Source organism: Cyprinus carpio, chromosome A13 (genome assembly GCF_018340385.1).
Source record: "Cyprinus carpio isolate SPL01 chromosome A13, ASM1834038v1, whole genome shotgun sequence".
NCBI lineage: Eukaryota > Metazoa > Chordata > Actinopteri > Cypriniformes > Cyprinidae > Cyprinus > Cyprinus carpio.
This window is the reverse complement of record NC_056584.1, coordinates 9,145,890-9,167,057: the sequence shown is the minus strand read 5'-3', so window position 1 is coordinate 9,167,057 and position 21,168 is coordinate 9,145,890. Positions and strand designations below refer to the sequence as shown.

The following is a 21,168-nucleotide window of genomic DNA, read 5'->3' as shown; positions in this document are numbered from 1 at the left end:
AGAAAAGCAAAGAGATCATCACCACCTGCACCTCTAGCACGCAAAAAAGTTCTCACTCATTTCTCAATAGAATTGTAACGAGTAATTAATGAGCCCACAGCACTGGATCAGCTGTGTACGAAAATTATTCGCGCTGGAGCAGACGAGCACGCGCATGCCCTCTCCGGTTTAATTTCTTTTTTTCAGCTCGATTTTCCACCCCGAACGCGGAAGTCGGTGGACATGACGCACGCTATCAGATGGGGGCCGTGAAATAAAAACAAAAACAACGTTTGTACAGACGGGGAAAGACGAGGTAAGTAAATATTTGAGCGAATCACGTAAACGCGCGTGAAGAGGGTAAACACTGCACCGCTGTCACTGTGAGAAAACACACGGTCGTCTTTTAATTCGCCGTGAAATCATTTGCATCTTTTAGGGGTGGATTTGCATATCGTCTTATATACATATAATACATGTACCATTCTCGTGTCATTTCGTTTAGCACTGCAGAAGGCATTGGTTTATTGTATAAACAAAGTGTTATGACTGCAGCTCGGGTCTCTTCGTTGTTTCAGTGCATGCACAAACACTGCTGAACAGCTCTGTTATTATGCGTGCTGTATTTGCCTTGACAGGGCTAATGATATACAAACCGTGAAAAGGCAACTGTGTCTGTTTTTAGCAAGCATACTGCACTTGGTCGAAATGAAACCGTCTTGAAAAATAATGTAAGACCACCACTGTCCGGTGGTCTGCAGCTGTCATTCTTCATCACACGTCGTCAGCGAAACTGACATAATGCTGTACGACTAAACTTTTGCCAGTGAAAGATGTGTACAAAAGAGAAGGCTGCTGGGAATGTAACCTCAGACTCCAGAGGAAACTAGCGCTAGTTGATTGCAGTGGCTCTGTTGGACGCATAGTTCTCAAATCGGTTCTTTTGAACAACTCTTTTCAAAGAGTCAGTTCAGAAATGATTCTTTTTAATACTGTGACGTAATGTAGTCATCGCGGGAATTTTGACTTCTCATAGCCATTTACATGTTGTAAAAGGCTTAGTAAATATTGCTGTTTGTTGGTGTTTAGATTTCTAGACGCTTTTGATTAAGTCCCGTTTGTTGCAAACATGATTCAGCTTCTAATTAATCAACAGATAATTTGCATGAAGATTTAACAACAGTGCCATTTCTCTTAAATCGCTCAGGTGAAACAGTTTTGTACGTTAACATAAAACGCTACATAAACACGAAACATATTCCCGTTTTATTTGTTCACTCGAGTCCGATTCATGATTTAAATGTCCAGGCAGTTCAGCGAACCAGTTCAATTGATTTATCAAAAAGATCCGACTCCAAAGAACGATTCGCGTATTCACGAGTCGGATGTCGCTACTAAGTAGGCAGTGTACCCAGTGCCCTCGGATTGCAGCAGGTCTGTTGGATGGATGCATCGGCTCAATGCAGAATGGATTACAGCGCTTCATAAGTGCGTAATATAAACATATTGTTTCGCTTTATGCTGGCATTCCTGTGTTACGCATGAGTAGTTTTAAAGAGTGGATCAGTGACTGTGTGCTGTCAGACTCATTCATGCACGCCTATTCTTTCACAGTTGAAGGATGGTTTTGAACTGCCAGTTTTGTTGAGTGGTCATGGCGGTAAGCGCATATTTATGTTGTCTACTGTATTAACTGTATATTTTATTTTTGTTGCTAGGGCAAGGCTCTTATAGAAGAGTCCGTGAATAGTTGTCTCTATATGGCTACTCCAGTGAATATTTTTCTCAGTTTCTTTTGATTGTTTTTTAAAGACATATAACAAATCTATCTAACATTTTCACCTAATGCTACAATTCACTGCACATATGTCGACGGGGCATGTTGTCACACAGCGAAAATTAAAACAATGCGTAAATAACATAACATTTAAAATGCATATTAATAACTTGCGCCACTGAAAAATGTAACGACAGAAGACGTAAATTATTCAAATTTAAGACAGTATTGAGCTAGTTTTAAACAAGCACTTGTTTTACATAGTTACTAAAAAATAGGCCTTGTGACAAAACTTCCCCATGTAACAACTAGCCCTAATTTCCTCTCCTTGATTAAAATAATTAATTCTTATACTCTGAATTTTAAAATACAGTAGTAATATATGCAGCTGTTATACCGTATTGACTATAAGGACAGTAATGATTTAATGCAGCATTATTTAATAACATGGTTGTATTTGTCACTTTAGTCTTGCCACATCTTGCTGAACAGCCTGACTTTTTATACACCTTCTTATCGTTTTGCAGTGTCACTCTTATCTTAAGAACAGAATGTTGCAGTAGATAAAACAATAGATGGCTTTGTACGCCAAGCTGGTATTTTCTGGTCCTGTTTGCTTGTTTTTGAAGTTGCACGAGGTTTTAAGAACATTATGTGAGATGTGCTTCAGGGATGGTGGAGTGGCCTCCCTTCCAGTGAATTTTTAAAAAAGGAAAGTATTTCACTAATGTCGTTCATCCAGGAAGACCTTATTGACTGTGCATTGCATCAAGATTTGCCTTTGACTTCAGTGTTGTGAAATGCCTTGTGTGTTTATGGTAATAATTCAAAGAGGCCATCTTACCCTGTTGTTGGTGGGGTAAACTCCTGGGTAAACTTTTTTACAGAATGTATAAATGACGTTTAATGTAATTTTTATTAATATTATATAATTTTTTAAGTATTATGAATGTAATCAACTATCAAATCAACTATTCTATTTAAAATTATATTTAGCATTTTTTTTAATTGAATAATCAAATAATCAATGATAGACAACACAGAATCCCTTTAAGAGAGATTCATTGGAAAGGTACATTTATTCTATGAATTATGTAAAGGAATATGAATATATGCATATTTAACTGTGCATATTTTAAATGAAGATATGTCATAATAGCGACACTGCATTCAAATGGTATGACTGAACTCAGTTAACCTATAGGTTTTAATGTAAAGCGAAATATAATATATGTAATAAAAAAAAAAACTCCTTCACAAATCTAAAAATCCCTCATTAACAAATAGACAAAAACCCTTTTTTATATATAGTATAAGGCAGATTAAGTTAGATCAGTTAATCTCAAATCTGTTTTGACTGGCAAAATCTCACAACTGTTGATATTCATATAAAATGACAAAATGAAGAAAGGCCTAGGGTAGCTATTCATAAAATGTGTTGAGATGAGATTTTTGTGCCATATACTGTGTTCAAAAGAAAAAAAAAAATAAGGTGGGTGTTGGGGTCATCTTAGTCCATTTTGCCTCATCTTACCATATATACTGTGTGATGGACTTTATGGAGCTTCAATGGGTTACACCTACAGCCAGCAAACAGACAGGTTTTGCAAATAATTTTGTATTAGCTGTATCCAGATTCCTACATTTTAAGTCAGGATATCTCATTTGGATCCTCATTCAGAAAAGACAAACTCCACCCCTGGACCTTCACTGGAAGAAATGTTTATGATTAGCATAAAGGACTGAAGGACAGACCTGCAATGATAAGCTGTATATCTCCGTATCAAATGGTGCAATTTCTCTTTTGGTAGAAGGTGTTGAGTTTATGCTAACTCGTGTTGCACTGGTGTCTGCAGTCCAGCCAGATATAGCCGTGTAATAACACAATTGCTATAGGTCAGTAACACTACTTAATTAAAATAAACGTAGTGATTAAGTCGTGGACCGCTTGCAGTGTTATATTTTGAAATTGGTTGTGTTTCTGACAGAAAAACAAAAACTGATGTAGGTAGTTACAGTAGAAAGTAATTAGATTCTCTGAAATTGGTTTGACCTCAGAAAGCCATTTAATTACCAAAAACGTTTTTCTAAATTGCAAATAAATTGGAAAACTCTTAATAGGATGAATTCCTGTAAAATTGGCCGCTATTTGACAGTCTCTCTCTGTGTGCATTGCTTTTAATACTGTCTATTCATAAAGCACATTCACCTTTGTGCTCAAATGTGCTTGATGCACTTGACGGAGCTTTTGCATATCCACTCCAGCATTAGCCAAGACACTTAACGATTTATTCTAAGGCTGTAGGAAAATCCATAATGAGATCTAATACTTAGAGCTACAGATAGAACATTTTTTGAATTCCATTAATTTATCCCTCTGGTGAATTCAAGTTTTTCACAAAGTAATTAGTGGAGTTTGCTATAAACAACAATATTATGTTGCTCATGCATACGGTTAGTGATTTGAACAAACCACTTGGCCCACACTATTTGTATTATCATTGTGGATAATACCTTAAATTGTGGGGCTTGTTGAGGAGAGACTGAACAATCCCGTAGGTTTACATTGGAGGAGTGTACCAAGCCATATCTAGAGAGCAGAATATCATAGAGGCCTGTGAGTGGACTATTTTGCAACATTTTAACGTTAGGGTTAGGGTTAGCATCAGTTTCAATGTCCAATGAGTGGTGCTAAAAAGCATTTTCTCCAAACACATAAACATGACTATGCCAACATTTTATTACATTGGTTCATGCACATATCGTGGCAGTTTGGAAATCAAATGCCCGATTAGTGGTGCTTTGTCTGATTTAAAAATAGCATGAACAATGTATAGCATAAACTTTGGACGGTATTTCGTAATGATGCAGGACGTGACATTTGTTCATCATGCAAAAGTATTCTTATTACAGACATTTTTAAGTGCTGTGGGGTTTTAATATAGCATCATAAACTTTTGATCTCATTTAGGTACAGTAATATAGCCAAGTTAAGTCACCAGTCAATAGTATGTTATTTAGAGATGGTAAAACATTTGCCATGTATGACTAATCTGGACACATTCTGCTAGGATTTGCTATTTACATTAGTGCATTGGGCTGCTTTACTGCCCCCTCAGCTTCATGGGCTGTGTTCAGAATAGCATACTGGTAAAAAAAATGTATAGCCTGAATGCACTGTAAGTCGCTTTGATAAAAGCGTCTGCTAAATGCATAAATGTAATGTAAATGTAATGTATACTAACATGTGTGACCCTGGACCACAAAACCAGTCTTAAGTCGATGGGGAAAATTTTAACAAAAACCAAAAAAAAAATTTAATAATCAAAAATAATATAATTTTTCTTTTTTATGCCAAAAATCATTAGGATAAAGATCATGTACCATGAAGATATTTTGTAAATTTCCCAATTTAAATCACATCAAAACATAATTTTTGATTAGTAATATGCATTGCTAAGAACTTCATTTGGACAACTTTAAAGGCGATTTTCTTAATATTTAGCACCCTCAGATTCCAGATTTTCAAATAGTTGTATCTCAGCTAAATATTGTCCTATCCTCACAAATACATGGAAAAGTTATTTATTCAGCTTTCAGATGATGTATAAATCTCAATATCGAAAAATTGACCCTTATGACTGGTTTTGTGGTCCAGGGTCACATATGACCTCTATAATGTTTTTATTTTTTAAGAATAAAATAAATATACTGTGCACAGTATGCAAATTTTACTGTGTTTAAATTAAAAAAAAGCTTTGATTCCCACAATACAAGGCACATGACATTTCTCTCAATTCTTTAATTTATTTGTACAAAAAAAGTAGTGTATTTCTGAGACAATAAACTGCCACCACTAGCATACAACATCGGAAGGACAAATGACAGCAATTTTATAAAACAGTAGTCAATATACAGTGTATACTATGTTTGCAGTATTCAGTTAGCAGCAAGCTAGTATTTTATTCCAAACAGAGCCATGAATTGTGATATGACGTTTCCTAAAGGTAGAGCTGGGTTGAACTGGCAGTTACCATATTTTCTTTGGAATCCTTACACTGTAAAAAGAAATCTGTGACATTTACGGTAAAATACTGGCAGCTGTGGTTGCCAGAACTTCACCATTAAAAAATATGGTAGCAACATTTTGAGTTTTACAGACTTAAATTCACAATAAAATACTGTATTTCATTAACTGATGTAATGTTAATAAACCAACATATTGAAGTACTAATATCTGTTTTGAGCCATTGAAATGCACTGATAACCACCAAAAACTGGTGGTGATGAGAAAGTCACGTAATGAACCAAAGCTCATCACAAACAGCTTTTCTACAAGCTGAGGAGGGCAATACTTATATATAGAAAGTGCACAGTGTCATTAACGCAAACACTAAGCCCCATCATGGTGACACACACGATACTGAAATGATGCAAGAAACATTAATTTAACAACATTAGATGCAAGATTAAACCCTTATGTACACAACTGATAAGAAAAAAACTAAGAAGAAACATGTTATTTCAACAACAACAAAAACCCCCATCAAATATGAAGTGTCATGCAGGGAATTCTGTGAGTGTCAATTTACGGTTTGTCACTGTAAATTATACAATGATTTTTTTTTCACTTCCAAAAAATGTATTTTAAACAGTATTTTAATGTAAAATTGCATTGAATGTAATTACATTTGTTCACCGAACATAGTATGGAAACTTACTGTTAACCAGTTAACAGGTTTTTACTGTAGCATTTTTACAGTCTTTTACTGTTAAAGTCACAATCATTTTTTATGTACTTTTTATTAATTTATTCATTATTCACTATATTCACCATTATAAAAACCCAGCAACAAAAGCATGTAAGCCGTCTTCTTTAAGGGGTGAATCAGAGATACCTCATTCAACTGGATGCTGCTGTGCTTGTTAAAAGAAGATAAAGTAGAGTCAGATGGGCAGTCAGATGCAGTTTCTCTAACATGTATTTTGCCAGAACATGGTTAAATATTAACAAACTCCTCTTCCAACAAGGGCAAAAGTAGGGCAAAAAAAGGCAAAAAGGACAGACGTTACAGAATAGCAAGTGGCATTGTCTAGACATCACTGCTCATTGTACTGCTACTGGAATCAAGAATACACTTATGATTAAATTATGGTAAACCTAAAAATGGTTTTAAAAGGCACATGCCACCATAGTTTCATACAGCTTCTGATCGGGGCGAAGTTAGGAGATTTTTGTCCACGAAACGATAAGAGCATCAGCATACATTATTTTATCACATTATTTTATTATTTTTACACAGAGTATTATAACTTAGGTGCTGCAAGCCATGCTCGTTTTCTCTTGTTAGTGTTTGACATAGAATGCAATGCATATTGGACAGATTTTCTGGTGTGCAAAACAAGTACTGTACTTTACAGGATTATTGCTGGTACTGTGGCAGCCGACAACAGGACAACTTAACCCTGCACACATTTTTATATTTAGTTACACTGAAAAAGTTTCAGTTCATTTAATTCAGTCAATCTTATACACTGTTTTAACATGAATTTCTATGGAGACCGGAACACAACAGCATCCTAACGGAAGTTAGAATCCATCATGGTGGTGCTCATCAGTTGCTCAGGAAAAAGGTGAATATAATTGGACAAAACTATGTATTTTTAATTCGTTTTTTGGAAAAGAAAGACCATATGTTTTAAATGTGTACACTACCATTAAAAAAAAAATGGTGCTTTTCTTCTAAGGACAAATTAATAAAAAATAAAAATAAATAATTAAAAAATAAACGTAAAATATTTTTCTGAGTAGCTTGGAATAGTGGCTGCTTTTTAGTAAGCTCTACCATCACAGGTTAAAACTAAATTGTAATATTATATAAAAATAGAAAACAATAATAAATTACAATATTATTATTTTGACTAATTTGGATCAATTAAATGCTACAGTTGTGAACAAATACACACACACACAAATATAGGTGACTTTAAAGACTGATATACATTGACTATAAACATGGATAGATTTGCTGAAAATGTCATGTCAAGGTCACTTACTTCAAAGATTTCTACTGCAGACAAGTGACAGAGGTGACTGTTGAACCAGAATGAAGTCATATCAGCTTTTGCATGAATTTAAAGCAGACAGACCTAACAAAAAAGACACACAAATGTCATAGTGGCTAATTAGATGACATTAGGGAATGCAAATCTGAGAGCTTTGAGAAACTCAATTGCAACAGTATACTTCGCCTGTATGTGAGAGAGATTTTGGTAACTGCACTGCTTTGTTTGAGTTCAGATTTACTAAATAAATAAACGATTGCCTTGTTATTAAGCAGGTGTTTGTCAGTTATATCTGTGTGAGGCTTCCAGCATCATCTGCTTCCAGTTCTTTTTGGTGTACAAAAACAGTCTGTTATGCTGCTTGATATTGCAAACTGGTATTTGTTATCATATTTGAATTCATTATGATGATCATAAACACACTTGTTTGTAGAGCAAAAAACAAACAAACAAAACTTAGTTTACTGCACTTGCTCATAGTGGTGAAGCACAAGAAAAAGCATAACACACAAAACAGAAATGTTAAATCTCGTGTACATTTTTAAATAATAACAAAAATTGTACTCAAAAAAAAAATTCAACCTTAAGTGGTCTTTTGGGGCCCACTGTGTAGTATGTGCATATACAAGTTCAGTGTTTGGGGAGTGTAAATAAGGGTACAGATTAGACCTGTTTTTGGACACCATGTCACTATTTTGTACATTTGTATTAGTTGAATCAGACTTTCCATTACAGATTATTTGCTTTTTTTGCTCTGAGTAAGGCCATTTGGACACAGAAAATGTGTTTTAATAGAGATGGAGTGTACAGCTCTTTGGGCCACTCAGAGAAAGAACAATTATAATCCACTTATGAAATGATGAATTGCAGTTCTGCTCAGTCAACTTTACTCGTGTGCTTATGATGATAGCCTAGACCTGATTATGTACACCGGCAAGCAGTATATGTATGAGGTTATATGTTTCACAGTTCAGAGCAGTTTTATTTGTCATATTTCATATATATAGAAAAAGAGTCCCAAGGCTCTGGACTTGGATTCTGGTTGGAATCAGAATGTTTTTCCTTGTGTTCTTGTGTTATTTTCCAAGGAACTCTGCCCAGCTGCTTCTCAGTGTTTCCATTTGAACAATAATGGAATAGTTCACCAAAAAATGAAAATTGGCTGAAAATTTACTCACCCTCATGCTACAAGTTTGTTTCTCATCAGAACAGATTTGGAGAAATTTAACACTACTGTACATCACTTGCTCACCAATGGATCCTCTGCAGTGAATGGGTGCCGTCAGAATGAGAGTCCATATAGCTGATAAAACCATCACAATAACCCACAAGTAATCCCCACGACTCCAGTCCGTCAGTAAATGTCTTGTGTTGTGAGAAGCTGAATGTTTGTAATAAACATATTCATCTTTAAGACATTTTTAATTTCAAACTCTCCTTTCTAGCTAAAATGCAGGACCTCTATATAATACTGCTTTTTCCAGTGAAAAGTCATCTCATCGGAATCAGGAGAGAAATGGGCACAGATTGAACACTGTTTACAAACAGTCCAAAACAATTCTTATCAAATATGTCTGTGGATTTTGATGTGAGAGGACAGGAAGTTGACTTTTTCCGTGGAGGAAGTGTTATTATAGATTATGGACTCTTATTTTGGAATGATTGTTTGGAATAATTCTGATGGCACCCATTCACTGCAGAGGATGCACTGATGAGCAAGCGATGTAATGCTACATTTCTCCAAAACTGATCTAATGAAAAAACTAAATCATCTACATCTTGGATAGCATGATAGTGAGTAAATCTGTCATTTTTGGTTGAATTTGGTTAAATTTTTAAAGGTCCAGAATCCACTTCAGCTACACTTTGGTTATAATACTCTTCCCTATAGTATCTTTACTAGGTGCTCATCATCATTAATATTCTAGTAAAAGAACAATGTTAACTCTTTAATAACTCCTTCTGTGTTCCACAGGAAGTAAATCCAAGTGTAAACACCCACTTAGTATTTTAACTACATCCTCTTGGTTTAAGGTAGTAATTAACCATGTTACTGTCTATAGCATATGCTGTGTTTCTTTTGATATTGTTCTGCAAATGCCATTTCCCTCTTATGGTATTAACTTTAAGTTTTATTAAGGTCTGAGAGCACGAAATTCAAGGAAAGATATTTCGTTCCAGTGTATGATGAAAAATCAATGATCCTGAATTTTGCACTTTCGTCTCAGTGCTCTTCTCCCTGCTGTGCCTGCTGCTTTTAGAGAGCGCCGTAATGAGTGTGGACCTGTGAATTGATTCAGCAGTGCCATAACTCTATTTGTATGGGGCAATTTTATAGAATCACACATTAAACTATTACCTTTCTTTTTATAACAATAAAATTGACATGCTGGTACTCCTGTTTTGAAAGTGACTATTAACCATCACTGGAATGTATTTAAACATGGTAAAATGATTTTTTTTTTAATGAAATGCTGTGGATAGAGATTTCATGTGTGCCTAGTTATTAACAAACATAATGCTTAACATACAGTAATGTATATATGTTTTTATTTATCAGTGGATTTTATCGTTGTTATATGAATTCTTCTATGGTGCAGACATGCCTCATAAACAGTTTTAAGTTGTTTGACTGGATACTGCAGGAAGCTTACCAAGAAACCTTTGCATGACCTAATTATTCACGCATTATGCTTTAATTTTGCATTTAGGCGTTCATGCGTTCAGAAACAAGAACACATCCTAAATTAGCATGTCCTTTTGCACACTAGCCAGCCATTAACATTTTGATAGATGAAAAAGCATTTACTTGAAACCTAGCTGCCATTTGAATTTTCTTCCCATAAAAGCAGCAGAAACACGTAATAAGATAAAGTGATGACATCCATGCACCGTGTTTTACAGAATTGAAGTTTTTCACTGTCTCGATGCTTTTTAGGGACTGCTTTTGATGTTTTGATGTTTTTCAGGGACTGTTTTTGATGTTTTGATGCAGTCTGCAGTTTCGCCTTCCTCACTAAGTTTTCATAACGTTTCATCCTCTTGCAAAATCATCCACCATCCGTTTTCCTTCTGTGCTCTGCTCTGAATCTGTGTGGATGGAGAGATGCTTTGACAGAAACTACAACTAATGCTGAAAATCCGGGAAGGTCTGATGTCTCCATTAAATTTTCAGGATTTGTCTTCAAAGTGGAAGAAGGTTTACTTTCTTAGAAGACTCTGACCGTTTGAGCCAGCAGAAAGTGTGTGTGTCTGTGTGTGCTCAAAAATGCCCTGAGTTCATGTGTTTCTTAGTCTCACGAGGCCAGACTTTAGGTCTGTTCACTAGCAGACAAATCAGTATGTGACTTGAGACAACGTCAACACCACGTCACTGTGACGTATGCAATCAAAATATAGCAAGAGCAATTCGAGATGGCAGGTTAGAAGTGTCCAACTTCACATCTTCGTTTTCAGTTCCTCCCCTGACTGCAAGTGGCAAATCTCGCAATGGATCACAAATCCAGCTGCAAACAAAGTCGAATGAACCTTTTCACTATTGGCATAAAGTCCAATTCAGTTTTCAGCTTGTTCTGATCAAGAACTGCCCACTTAGACAGGAAAGGTCTGTCTGATTGACATGAAAACAGCCAATCACAGTTGGTTTGGTTCTGATGTGGTTTGATTGGATTTGATGTGTTAGGGCAGGTCTATAGAAATAGAAATAACTAGAAATAGCTTTACAGTTGAATTCAGGATTGAGGAAACTGTTTAATAATGCAGAACATCCTGACATCTTGTTAATGTTTCCACTGCAGATACGTGACCGAAACGCATGTTCATCCACAAACTGACAGACATATCAAAGCTAACATGCAAATGTTATAGTAATGACTTTATCTTATTCAGACGACAGCAGGTCTGACAGCATCGAGCAAGGAGTTGGTCAGCGCCATAACACTTTGCTCCATAAATTACGGTATCCCAAATGGACAATGTGTTGATGCGCAAAACATTAGGATAAATTATTCTTGAGCTCGTTCTAGCCTCTGAATGTGAAATGAATGAATTAAAGTACTGCTGTGCAGTACAGTATTCATGTGTTTTTTTTTTTTTTCTCTTTTAATATTTTCAGCAGGCTTTCATCAGTGCACATCAAGTCCGGTTTATCCCGCTCTAATCTCTTAACAGTCTGTGAGGATGTTCCAGCACTGGTGGAGTTTGTGTCCTGCTCTGATCTTGAGGTCATGTAATATTGCACACTGATGAGGTTTAAGCCAGTAAGCCATTTATTAAGCTTTGAATAATTATCTGATATCATCACTCCGGTCACATATGACACTACCTGATGTTACCCATTTGGTTAAAATCTAGAGATTGCTAGATAATAAGTCATGTGACAAAAACAGCAGGGATAATCCTGTTGACGCCTGCTACAGGAAATAGAACACTGAATAGAAAATTGAATAGAAAACTGCAACCAAGGTGTGTGAATACAGATTCATCTTCAAGGATCGAATGAGGCTGAGTAACTAACTAAATTAAAGTAGTGAGGCTTGTAACTTTACTACTTGTTCAGTGGTGGTGTTAATTTCTGTTCTCTGAATGGCATTTTTTTTTATCAATATTCAAAATACTGAATAATCAATAGTATAATATTTATGCAGATGCTGCTTTTGATCATGTGTGTGTATATATATATATATATATATATATATATATATATATATATATATATATATATATATATATATATATATATGTACACTACAATTGAAAAGTTTGGGTCAGTAATGTGAAAGAAATTAATACTTTTATTCATATAGGATGCATTAAATTGATCAGAAGTGATAGTAAATGCATTTATAATGGTGCTAAAGATTTCTGTTTCAAAAAATGCTGTTCATTTGAACTTTATTCAGCAAAGAATTTTGAAAAAATCACCACACAAATATTAAGCGACTGTTTTCATTTTCATAACATTGATAATAATAAGGAATATTTCTTGAGCACCAAATCAGCATATTAGAATGATTTTGAAGGATCATGTGACACTGAAGACTGGAGTAATGATACTGAAAATTCAGTATTTCCATCACAGGAATAAATTACATTTTAAAATCTATTTGAAAAAGAAAACATTTTAAATTGCAATAATATTTTAGTATAGTATTAAGCTTCCCCAACACTGACAGCTTCTTAAGTGGAAACACAGATCATACATTCAGAAGTTTAGCTGTTTTGTGTTTTCATTCTGGAGGAATATCCATAGGGAATGTCTAACTATGTCACCTTTACAGTTGCATGGATGAATAAATTTGGGTTAGAGTCTTGGCGCTCAGTGTTATCTCTCTCACAGGAGACCAGCAGAAGGATTTTCCAGAGAGGGGAACACACAGGCTCAGGCTCGTCTCTTAGACAGATCCATTGCTGTATCGATCTCATGTCATTTCTAGCGGCAGCTGCTCTGATGGATCATCCTTAGTGGAATTTACCAGCCTGATCAGTTCAGGGAACAGTGCAGCGACTCTCTCAGAGAGTTAAGGCCTGTTCACACCAAGAATTATAACTACAACGATAACTGCATTAGCTTCCACACCAAGGGTGATAACGCACTGTTTATAATAAGCTCGCACTGCAGTTTTGTTGTCTGTTGCTTTAAATGCTCAGGGTCTTTAAAGTTGGGTGGATTCTGTTTGGCTGTCAATGTTTTTATCGTTCATTGCCTGGAAAAGAACGTCTTCGGAAATGATTTCAACAATATGGTGTCTTTATCATTTTAGTTGTTGTGTGGACTTCTCTATTCTCATAGAATTAAAATGTTTTAGAAATGAAAACTGTATAGTTATAGTTAGCTTAATATTGTTTGTTTCTAGTTTTACTTTGTGTAACAGTGAGGTGTGAAGAGATGTACAGCCTCAAAAACGTGTGGTTATATTTAACATTGTTTGGCAATTTTTCACAGGCAAAATGCAGTCATTTCAATAGAAATCCACGCAATTGGACATTTTGCATGAGGGTGAAAGATTTCCCCACGCAGATTTTGCAGTGGCTTCAAATTGGTTACACAGTTGCAATAGAGAGCTGTGACTTCTGTGTGAGCTGTGTCTTTCATATTGCTAATGTGATGCACCTTAAGACTTGAATCTCTGCTCTAGGCTCTGTGAAAGTTGTTTTTGTGGCAGTCGTAAAGCATACAGTACACCTCATCACATGCAGCCAGCAGGGATCCGTTGCTGTTCCTCTTGGCCATTCTTTCTGTCATGAGCTTGAAGTTGGTGACTGATTTGAGCTGAGGCAAATATTCTCATCCATTTGTTACTCTATGTCAGTTTTGTATGTGAGCTATGTAATGCAGTTCAATGCAATTATTATACTATGTGCAATATAAGACAGTCTGTTTAACCATATTTGAATATATTGTTTATTTTCAATAATTTATCACAGTATTTCTCTCTGAAACTCCGAAAGGATGAAAAACCCCCAACATTTTTTATTCTCTTTGAGGCATTTCAGTTAGGCAGAGACGCATTTCTTTCCTTAATCCCCAGATGCTAATCATAACAACTAGTTTTGAACATTTCTGAACAAAATATCAACAGTGTTTGCTGCAAAACTCGCTGTCAATCTGCTGGAGTGTTACTGTGCAGTTACTAAAGTGTTCTTAGGGTTTTAGTGCATTGCTATTAGGTTGCTAGGGCGTTGTTAAGCGGTTACTTAATGGATGCTTTTAGCTTGTTGGGCTGAATGTTTCTAAGAGCGGTAATGAATGGTTGCAGTTATATTTCCACTTGAGCTAGGTTCGGGAAAAGCACGATTACAAAACTGTAAACATCCTGAGTGACATCGCCATTCTGATTGGTCACTTGTTTGTTGCCTGGCTTCCAGTTTCTCTCTTTAGCTGGCCAACAGTTAAGCAACAGAAAAGGTTTGGCTCAGTGGTGGAAAAGCAGCTCAAGTCTCTGCCATTTTCTGTTTTCTAGATGACTCTAGTTGCTCCTTCAAGCATTAAGGGGCAGCACACCACATTTTTAGTTTCCATTGACTTCCATTCATAGTATTAGAAAGTGGTAGACCCGAAACACAAGCTCATGCAAAGAAGTTTTGCATTTTACTGTATTCCAAAGTTCAAGTTTAGTGAACTCTGACCTGCAAAGATGTGTGATCAGCTGAATTAAAAATGAATTAATAATTAATAAAATAAACTTTAAAGCTGCAGGTTTGCAGTGTTGCAGGAAAGTGGAGTAGAAATTATGTTTCTACATTTTGGATACATTTGTTATATGCTGAATTTATGTTTTTTAATAAAGGCTACGTATCTCATGTGTGTCCAAATGCTCAAAGTGTGACTGCAACTTAAGACTGTGTAGGGTTTTTTGCACAGACAAAAATCATCAGTCATTATTGTATTGCCTCTGCTCAACAAGCCACATGATTTGAGGTGTCACTTACTTTCTAAGTCACAAATATTTAGGATAAGGAGTGCTTTAACTGCCTGTCTGTCTGATATTAAAGCTTGGGTGTCTCTTAATTTTGTGAACCTCAATGAGAGTAAGACTGAGGCTATTGTGTTTGGACCTTTAGCTGTATCTGGCAACATAAGGCAAGTGCTGGCTGATCTGGCTGTATATGTCAAGCCCTCCGTAGGTGTTGTGTTTGATTTTGCTTTGACTTTTGATAAGCAAGTAAATGCAGTAGTTAAATCAAGTTTCTTTCAGCTTAGACTCCTTGAGTTTTTAACTTGTGCTGAGTTTGAGAGAGTTTACATGCTTTAATCTCATCTTGACTAGACTACTGCAGTTCAGTGTATATCGCTATTAGCCAATCAAATATGAATCGCCTACAAACAGTACAAAATGCAGCTGCTAGATTTTTAACTGGCACTCGCAAATACGAACATATAACCCCTGTCCTACTCTCTTTGCACTGGCTGCCAGTCCATATTAAAATAGAGTTTAAAATTGTACTTTTTGTTTTTAAGGTTTTAAATGGACTGGCATCTTCGTATCTTTCTGACCTGTTGAGTTTACACACCCTAGGTAGATGTCTAAGGTCATCGAATCAGGAAATCTTATTCACCCCTAAAACTAAGAAAAAAACTCCAAATATCTATAAAAACAACATAGACAAAAACACAAAATGGACTTATTCAAAATGATTATTTGTTGGTCTGACTTTGTTTTCCGACTTAATTATTTGTTGGTCTGACTTTGTTTTCCGATTTCTTTTAAATGATATTGTTCAGCACAATAGTCAACCATTGTTGTTTTATTGTGCTTCATAAATAAAAATGAACTTAAATGCTAAAATTTACGGGTTTGTTCAGATCCTTAGCTTATAACCTTAGATATGAGCAAAAATTGTAATAACAGTAGTTAAATATGACCTTTACACAGTACATACTGTACGTGGCACATCAGATTGACAGACGGCCGCCCTTTTTAACTCCTCCACCCTGATCGACTGCGTTGAGGTATTTTCACTTTGCACCGCTCATTTAGATCAAGAATGCATTAGTCATCACTCCACGGGCTTCAAGACCGTGATTAGTATTGTTTTTATAACATCTGATTTCATGAAAACCTTAAGAATTTGACCACTAGCTTCCTTTCACACCCAATCAATGATTTAGTGAAAAGAAAACCATGAGATTGATGTTTTTTTTGTGTGTGTTTGTTCTTCTGTTGACACTGAACAAGCTGTTTTACTGATTATTACATGAAATCTACCTACAAAAATGGCAGCATGGACCAGGATCCTGTAGATTCATCAGCATGTCACACGTCTCATGGGTTTGGCAGTAAACCATATGCTGCTGCCTTTGTTTTAGAGTGCTCAAAATTATCCTCGGCCTATTGATCCGATGGCACATGAGTGATTGCAGTCACATGCCCTCTGCTTTAATGCGGTGTTATTAGCACGGGCTGTTGATCAGTCATGTGGAGCAGTTTCTGCTCAGAGAACTGTCCTGCTGTGAGTCCTGGATCCGTATGAACTGACCAGCTGTTCTGTGAGCAGCTCATGAATTAATGGCACTTTTGATGCCAAAAAGGGAGGATTTCTTTCGCTCCACCCCATGTGTTTACCATTATAACAATATCATAATATTAGATCATCTTATGCATTCAGTGATGATAATCACACAACCAAATGTGAAAATGACTTCAAGCTGTTGGGCTTTTCAGTAGGATCCAAAAATCTCAAACTAGTTTCCACTATTGTAAAAGCTCCTATTTGGCGGTTTCTATGTATTTTTCCATTACATATTATACAATTATTGTGTTCCAAAGAGCATGTGCAGATGAGTTCACGATCACTGTCACAAATGTGCTTATTTGATTATTAATGTCGAAATAGTTTCAAATCTTTTTATTCATATTTTATATATATTTAAATGAATGAAAAATATATTCATTCATATAAATATTTATGTTTATATTATATTTATTTGATTTAAATGTATTTACCTATATGTATTTTATTGACATTTTACATTAATTAAAAAACAAATATGTATATTTATATTACATTTTTAAACAGTATTTTCAAAAATTCTATTTGTTCACTATAACAAAGCAAAACAAAAATCAAGTAAAAAACAAAATAAAAAAAAAAAAAAAAAAAAAAAAAAAAACCTCAAAACCAGTTTTTACAAATAAACAAATATTTACAAAAAGTGTTGTCTCAAAATTTTGGACTGTACTGTTGGTCTGAAACAGCGCTGAGATATTCAGTATTGTCAGTACTAGCTCACTTCAGTTTGTCATACTGCAGTTTTGTGTGTCTGTTAATCAAGCCATTTGCACTAGCAGACAGTGCATAACAGTACGTCTTTATCCTGCAGTGCCAAACTGGTGAATTTTGTCATGATGCTGGTGGTCACCGTGGCAATTCTAGATGCAAAGTCTTACACACAACACGGCCGTTGGCATGGTCACAAAATGGAGAGAATTATAATTGCCGTTATGGTTGCAGCAGATGGTGATAGTGACCGGCCTGTTTTTGAGCAGACTTTGCATTGTCTCAGCATGATTTGGGCTCATTGTTCTCCTTCAAATAATGCATTTCATTACGGAGAATATGGGAGTCGGTTTGTAATTGGTGAATTAACTTTTACTGCTGCTTCTCATTTCCGCACTCGCTGCGTGAGTTCAATTAATATGCAGCAGTGTTTGTGAAAACTTACCGTGATTTCACCATGTGGGATGTTTTCCTGATCAACATCCTTGTTGGTCTTAAAACAAAATTCTTGTTAACCTGATTTTTATAAACTTGATTTTAACATTTTTATCTTCCTATTATTTCATTCCATTTGCCATCTGATGCTTATGGCACAAAAAACTGAAAGCACTTGATCTGGTAAATTCGTATGATTGGCTGATTTGGCAACAGGAGTTAAGAGCTTTATGTATGTTTGTATCTATTATGTATTTATTAGTTCATTCATTCATTCATTGGATAATCACTGGATTTGTCAGAGTATTCCAGGTTGGTGACATCTAGGTTGGTGACAAAAGGCTGCAAATTTATGTACATATTTGTTGAAAAATATGCTGAAATATGCTTGCTGTTGAACGAGAGTTTAAATTAGATCACTGTCATTTTTTTAAACAAAAGCCGACGCTGTTTACCCGGCTCAGTTATAATCACACTAGGGCTGGGCGATATGGCCAAAATTGATCACAATACATTTTTTTTCATATTAGTCGATATCGATAATTATTACAATACATTTCATGTCTTTTTATTTCTTTATTAATTGTGGTAAAACTATTCTTTATGGTCAGAACATGACGAACACTCCACGTTTTTGAATTGTTTACACTTTTCCAGTTATTTTTCCTTAAAATAAGTATCTTAATAAAAAAAAAAAAAAAAATATATATATATATATATATATATATATATATATATATATATATATATATAATTTCTTAGTTTCTGCATGTTCTAATGAGTGATATTGTATCAAATCATGAAACAGATTTGTGTTGCCTGAGTTTGACACATATCTTCAGCACAGTTTGCATAGCAGCCCACAATAAAAATAACATTACAATTCTCTTAAAAATTAAAAACACACATTAAACAGTAGCTTGAATTGACAGTAGTAGTAACTTGAGATAGGATGCAGATGTTAATTTATGTTCATTATCACAAACAGTAACATCTGTAAAAATTGTACCAAATTCATTTTTATATGTGAAATTTAATTATTCTGACTGTTTGAGTTTTATTAAAATTAACCATTGGTCTTCCATAATAGCATATATTTGGATCATGATAACCACAGTTAAAACCACACATAGAGCACCTCAATACCATGGTAAAAAATGTAACTATATGGTTTCTATGTATTTGTATGAAAAACCATCTAAATACATTTAGTATAAATGCACAATGTTATAGCTTAGTCACAAAAATAATTATATTTCATTACTCCTTTCATATATTTAACACATGTCTACATTAATAATATAATAAAATTCAATATGAATATCCCACATTTATGCCACAATATGATGGTGCAGTAGTGTTAGTGTTAGTTACTACAGTAAATCCATGTTACTGTAAAGGATGGCGATTTGTAGATTGAAAAGCCTGCATAGTTGCGCACAGTGTTTTGTGTTCATTATGGCATTAGGAATTAATAAAATGATGATCATATTTTTGAAGCATTAATTTTTTATCTCTTTTTGTCTCCCTGTCAGATTTGGATTAGTGGTTCTTTCCATCATGCCAGTGCTGGTGGACAGGCTTCAGCTTCAGAGAGTGTGAGCTCCACTGAACTGCGGGGATGAACATGCCATTGCACCAGATCTCTGTCATCCCTCGTGATGTCACTTCCTCCTGGGTGTCCAGCAGCGGGAAGGCAAAGGAAAAGGATAAACAGGTTTGTCTTCCACCTGATAGACATAGAAAAACAATAATCTGTGAACCTTGTTATACCTTCATCCTCATTCCTACTGAAAGACAGTATCCTGTTTTTACAATTCTGGACATTTGTTTGCCTTCTCAGAACTCGACAAGGATTTTAGAGACAAACCTTGTACACACACATATTCCTCTGTCTGGGCTGGAAAAGCTTGTTTGTTCCTCAGTTGTTCTGTGAACTCAGTCTCAAGTACTTTTTATATTATATGCTTTCATGGAACACCCCGAATTATGAAAACTACACAGATTACAATAAAGGAAGTAGGCGAAGCAGAGGAAATCACACATACACAAGAGTGGGTGCTTTGGGGGGGCTGGTTTCCAGTAAGTGATGCAGGCAGGAATGACTGTGTGAAATGTCTCTTATTATTTCTCTTATTATGTTAGTCAAGGTTTTCTGCACTAAAACGGTCATGATTTAGGTTTCATGAACATTGTATGCTTTCTTACACACTTAGGAATTATTTGGGACACTGTGCCTTTAAGAATTCTTTACGCTTACTCAGCATGAGGTCATAAATGACTCTTTATTTTCTTCTTAATGCACATTCCTGGTCTTATTTTGAATGAATCATCAATGTGTGTTGTTTTTCATTACGATTCTTTGTAATCTTTCGTCTAGGAATGCACTGGCTGATACTGATAAGCAGATAATTAAGGGATAATGTACATCCAGCTGGTTGTTATTGTAGAATAAACTCAGAGAGGGTGATCAGGACCTTGACGTGAAGCGGAGGGGCCTTGCGCCCCCCAAGAAGGGGTTCATTCTGCAATAACAACCGGCTGGATGTAAATGTTTCCGCTTATTACACCGCTACTTACCACATAAGTAAATAATTAGACACAAAATATTGATTAGCTCCTGAAATGCAAAGCTTCTGTATAACACAACGCTTATTGTATAAGATTCTGTCTAAATATAATTAAAATAAGCACAAAACAAAAAACTAAAAATCAGTTGTTTTAAATGCTTCATTATGACAAATGGATTTTCATTTTGAGACTTCCTAAAGATTACATTTCACAGTGTTATTAAATTATTAGTTTTCTTTTTAATTTTTTCCAAAATCATTATGCTCTTATCATAAGTTGTTCTGGTGTTTAGAAGTAATCCCATGATTTCAGAACGGGATGTTTTAGTTTCAGTAAAAGCTCTTTTTGAACTGGGAATGAAGTTGGTTTACATACGCTACCATTCAAAAGTTAGTAAGATTTTTTTTGGATTTTTTTTTTTTTAAGTCTCTTATGTTTACAAAGACTGCATTTAATTGATCAAAAATACAATAAAATAATACAATTCAAAATGATAATTTTCTGATTTATGTGCAGTATTTTAAAATGTAATTTATTCTTGTAATGGAAAAGCTTTTTTAATTTTCAGCATCATTACTCCAGTCTTCAGTGTCACATGATCCTTCAGAAATCATTCTAAT

The 21,168-nt window shown here is 35.1% G+C and overlaps 2 protein-coding genes across 2 annotated transcripts in view; both read left to right on the top strand.

Annotated features, from left to right (window-relative positions):
- LOC109049815 (AN1-type zinc finger protein 4-like) overlaps positions 1-19,641 on the top strand; it is a 38,801-nt gene extending 19,160 nt beyond the window's left edge. The window contains exon 11 of the mRNA XM_042768642.1: positions 19,513-19,641. The gene's annotated coding sequence lies outside the window, so the exon portion shown is untranslated. The remainder of the gene's footprint in view (positions 1-19,512) is intronic.
- Positions 19,560-21,168, top strand: part of LOC109100971 — a 78,509-nt gene continuing 76,900 nt past the window's right edge. The window contains exon 1 of the mRNA XM_042768301.1: positions 19,560-19,694. Within this exon, the coding sequence (XP_042624235.1) occupies positions 19,599-19,694 (96 nt within the window). The 5' untranslated portion in view covers positions 19,560-19,598. The remainder of the gene's footprint in view (positions 19,695-21,168) is intronic.